At 47.1% G+C, this 5,021-nt stretch overlaps 1 protein-coding gene across 1 annotated transcript in view; it reads left to right on the plus strand.

Annotated features, from left to right (window-relative positions):
* LOC105306488 (trafficking protein particle complex subunit 9-like) overlaps nt 1-5,021 on the plus strand; it is a 285,172-nt gene that overhangs the window by 5,318 nt on the left and 274,833 nt on the right. The window contains exons 2-4 of the mRNA XM_011381532.2: nt 242-327; nt 3,131-3,257; nt 4,027-4,159. Coding sequence (XP_011379834.2) covers nt 242-327; nt 3,131-3,257; nt 4,027-4,159 — 346 coding nt within the window. The remainder of the gene's footprint in view (nt 1-241; nt 328-3,130; nt 3,258-4,026; nt 4,160-5,021) is intronic.

The following is a 5,021-nucleotide window of genomic DNA, read 5'->3' on the forward strand; positions in this document are numbered from 1 at the left end:
GGCATGGATCAGCCTGCTGAAGACGGCAAGAAACATCTGTCACGTAGCATCCAAGTGGCAGTGATGACTTGCTCTGTTTTGGAATAAGCTAGCGGGAAAACTTGCTTTGAATTGTCTGTCTCCAGATGATACTAAACACCCACTGCTTCACTGGAAAAGCGAATCGCCAGAGGAGTATTCTGAAACCCTGTGAAACATGCACGGTACCCGCTAACACACAGATGCTTGTGTGCGTTTCTAGATTTCCAGTGGGTCCAGGGAGATGTATGTGAAGTCCAGCTGATGGTATATAACCCGATGCCATTTGAACTCCGAGTTGAAAACATGGTATGTATCACCGACTGATTGACCCTTTGGGACTAAACACCAATTTAGCATTAAAATATGGTTTTTGCTTAATACTTAATGCACACATCTTATGATATATGCCTTTTTTTGTATTTGTTTTGCCAAAGATTATAAGCTTTTTGTGAGCAAAGACCACGTCTTGTCATTCCTGTGTCTTTAGTGCTTGGTACTCAGTAAATTTTTCACTCAGCGAGCAAAGACCCCTCTGATCTGGATGCCCACTGAGCTTAGTTGGTTGGATATAGATCTGCGAGAGTCACGTTGACGTTTACGTGAGATCAGTGCAGTTCGTGTTCTCGCTACGAGATGATGAGATGACCAAGGCCCCAGGGAAGAGCAGGCCCCTCAGAGTAAGGAGGTGATGCCGCACACTCTCATACGGTTCCTCTCGGCTGCGGAGCCCGATGCTCTGAGTCTGCGTTTTGCGCAGGGCGTGAGGGCTGCCTTCACAGCGGTGTCTGTTGGAACTGCCTAGCTGATTCCATGGTGGGGTGGATTTGTCCTGGCCCTCCAAGCTGACTCTGGTGCTCCCAGGGCAAAGCCACCTGGCCACCATGCGGGTCCCACTGCTAGGTCTTCTCCATGCGTATTAATACATGGTCCTGCTTTGTGGCTTTTCAGCGACATGCTGAGATGGTTGGCATTTTCTTTTAGAGTTTTACAGAGTCAGAGGTGGACTCTTCATGCAAGTGTCTTGCTGGGTGCCCATGCCACTTGTCAGGCCTTGGGCGAGACACTAGGGTGCGGGGGGCCTGGTTTCTTCCATGACTGGCCAGTGCTGTGGCGTGGGGGTGCTGCGGACCCACATGCCGAGTCTGTGAGAGATGACGCCCGGCCCGGCTGAGAGTATAGGGACGAGTCAGAGTTTGCCAGGCAGACGGGGCGTTGTTTACGGTGACAGTCAGGCCTCCAGCATGTGGTGTTCTAAAGTCAGTTCGAGTTCTTAGAGACTCAGCTGCGTGTTAAGCAGACAGTCCTGAAGTCACTCCGAGAGCGAGCCTTCAAGGGTGAGTGTTTGCTGCTGCCTCCTATCCAGGCACAGGCTGGCCTCGGGGTTGGCCCTTGGCTCAGGCCTTTCCCGGTGACTTTCTGTCTCTTAGGCTGAACAGGAAATGATCACTGTTTCAGAGAATCTTCTCCAAACTGGTTACGCTGTCACATGCCGGCTGCTCTTTCTTACATGTTTTTTTTTTTTTTTTTTCCTTAAAAAGTAGCTTTTATTTTTGTTGGGTTTAAAAGTAATATGTGCTTTTAGTCAAAAATTAGGAAGAACAGAGAATAGAATAGAAATTGCTACTAGGCAATAGCTCACAAATCATGCTCAGGATTTAAAAAATTAAGTTATGAAACATTTCAAACATATCAAATGTTACAAGGAGTAATAAACGCTCACATAATAAACCATCCACGTTTAGAAAATATTAACAGTGGGCCATATTTGCTTTAGTTATTTTAAAAGAAAGAAAACGCCAGTGTATTTTGCTTGGCAGCAATAGTCATCGAATTGGTTTCTGCTTTCACTCCTGCCCGGGACATCTGTTCTGCACATCGTTAGATCACTTCGCGCTTCTGCTTAAAGTCTGGGCCCAGGTGCGCTCCTTGCTGCTCTAGTGCCTTTGCTTCTGCATGCACTTAGGAAAAGTAGGCACGCGCGCACACGTAGACATGGACTGCAGACGCACCTACGCGTGCACATCTGCAGACACACATGTAGACACGTGCCCGTATACACAGTACAAGTGCAGATGTCGTAAAGCCCGGCTGCACAGTGTCACCTCCAATTCTAGCCCATCTCCGTAGGGTTCTGTCTTGCCTTCCTCCCTTCCACAGCTGTGTCCTTTCTGCGGGTGTGAGAATGTGGGCTCACAGCAGCAGCACGTTCTCATTGGCTCAGGCCTGTGATCCATCTAAAACAGCATCTGCGTTGCTTTGCCCAGAGCACTACGGAAAAGGCCCACTGGAGGAATCTGTGATCTTCTAGGTCATCTTTAATTGGTCTCGGCCACATTCTGTAGGGAAATCTTACACTTCGTTCATGGGGTTTATTCCAAGCGAGCTGATTTTTTAAACTTCTTGTTAATGGTGTTTTTTACATTTTCTTTTCTAATTGTTCATAGCTGGATTATAGAAGTACCTTTGCTTTTTTTTTTTTTTTAATGCTGACTTTGTCACTTTGCTAAACACACTCGTTAGTTCAAGTTTCATGGTAGATTCCATAGGGCTTGCTATGTTCACAGTTTTGTTTTTTGCGAATAATTGTCTGTATGCCTTTTGTTTATTTTTCTTGCCTTATTGCACTGGGCAGCACCTCAGTTACAATGCTGAGAATTCCTGAGCGCTGACACCCTGCATAATTTTGGTCTACTCCTTGAGGCCCGGGAATCTGTCTTGTTTACTGTTGAGCGTGGTGCCTGGTATATATTGGTGATTTCACGACACACTGAAGAGAGATTAATGGACAATGTATTTCCACACTTCATGGTTTTTCTTTTTGTTTACATTCCCATTTGGTAAATAGCAAAACAAAACAAATATCAAAAATGTAGCATCTAAGGCTTATATCAAGATGGCTCGTTCCTTGGTCCCCCTCTTCAGGGCTGTCTTGTGTTACCTACACTTTTAGCCTGTCTCCACGGTTCTCTGGATTCTTAGAAAAGCCATTCCTTCCGGCAGTCCTGGAGCTCTCTGTTAGTGGCTGTGCCACGGCATGGCGAATCGGGGACTGATCGTGACGTTGTGGGTCTGGGCTGTGCTCATTCACGTCGCCCATCCCTCGCTTCAGGGGCTCCTGACAAGCGGAGTGGAGTTCGAGTCTCTCCCTGCGGCACTTTCCCTTCCGGCTGAGTCTGGTCTTTACCCGGTGACGCTCGTTGGGGTCCCGCAGACGACTGGGACGATTACTGTGAACGGTAAGGGGGATTGCTTTCCGATTCGGGTTGGGTAGGATGGCTGAGCTCTTGTCCTGCCTCACCGAGGCCTGTCCCTGGTCACCCAGCATTCTAGTCCTCACTGTTAGGTGATGTTTAATTGTTATACAGTGAACGTTGTTTATAATCATCCTCTCAACATTTCAAAAGTCATTTTGAAGCTTTGCTTGAACAATTTCAAGTGCTTATCTAGCCAATGGCGTCTTTTTTTTTTTCTGGCATGGAAAATTTGCTCATCTTAAATTATAGTACTTACACACAGGCAGCAGACTTGCCATATCACGTAGAAGTGATGATAACAATAATTAGCTCTCGAACTTTCATCTCTCAACAGAAGATTCGGAATCATTTCTCAAATACTTAAGTCACATTGTGTCCAGGAAAGGAACACTAGCTCTCATTCTCACTTTAGAGATGGATGAATCTGAAAAGCAAATTGGTACCGGGATGCGAGTCAGTTACTAACTGTGCCGCGATTTCTAGTTTACGAAGACCCTGCTGCACACACTGTGCTTTGGACGCAGGCAGCCTTGTGAGACGGCGCTGCAGGCGCTGCTGCCGGCTCCACTCCCCGTAGCAGGAGTCCGGGGGCCTCGGGGTGGACTGTGGGAGCTGGGTGACACCAGCAGGGTCGGGGCCTGAATCTCGACTCAGGTCCTCGAGAGGGACCCTGTCACTGTGGGGGCTGCCTTCAGGCTGGGGCGCGAGACGCGAAGCCGGGCAGCGTGCAGCTTTTCCTCCTGGTTCCCAGGTTACCACACCACGGTCTTTGGCGTCTTCAGTGACTGCTTGCTGGACAACCTCCCGGGAATAAAGACCGGCGGCTCCTCTGTCGAAGTCATCCCTGCCCTGCCCAGACTGCAGATCAGCACGTCCCTGCCCAGGTAGACGCGCAGCGCGTGGCATCTGCTCTCCGGCGAGAAATGGCACTTAGGAAGATGTTTTAGATACATCTTTCAATGGCACGAAGGGCCTTGAGTTTATCTGTGATTTTTGTGACCAGGATATGGGTGAAGGCTTTCTTCAAGATGACTGGTGGGCAACATGCTTTGCTTACAGCGGATTGGAACAGAATTGAACTGTTTCTCACCAAGATCAGAACGAAGTGTGAAATTAGCCTTTGGAATCATGGTTTTTGTGAAAAACAGTAAAGGGTTTAGGGAATTTGAGAAAAACTCTTATCTTAAAAAAAAAACAAACTGGTCTTTTTTTAGTGTTTGGAAAAGTGGAAAGAAGCAAGGGGCATACGCCTCAGGAATTTCGGAGGCAGTTACTGTCGGCGCTGGTGCTGCCGTCCCTTCCAGTGTTTATCCACCTCTTTCTTTTCTTTTAATAGTTCGAATAGTTGAGATGATGCTACATTATATGTAGTGTCGTAGATTATTTTTTGCTTAACTACATGAGCTAAAAAGTCTTATTTTAATGGCTTCAAAAATTATATCATAAAATACCTCAAAATCACATCACCATTTATTTCCTTGCTATTGGGATTTGAGATCATCTCAGTTTTTGCTCGTGTGAATAATGCTTAACGTTTATCCTTTTGGCTGTGTTTATAAAATGTATCTTGGTATTTTCTAAAATGTCTTAAAAGCTCCTTCAGATCCTTAATGGGCCCTTCCCAGTTGCTGAGCGCTGTGCTGCACGCTGGGGCCGTGAGCGTGAACACACCAGCCCTGACCTTACCCGAGAGACCACTGTCAAGTAGGAGAGATTGACGGGTGGCCAGGCAGTCACAGTCCACTA

The sequence above is a fragment of the Pteropus vampyrus genome, unplaced genomic scaffold (assembly GCF_000151845.1).
Source record: "Pteropus vampyrus isolate Shadow unplaced genomic scaffold, Pvam_2.0 Scaffold438, whole genome shotgun sequence".
In the NCBI taxonomy this organism is placed as follows: domain Eukaryota; kingdom Metazoa; phylum Chordata; class Mammalia; order Chiroptera; family Pteropodidae; genus Pteropus; species Pteropus vampyrus.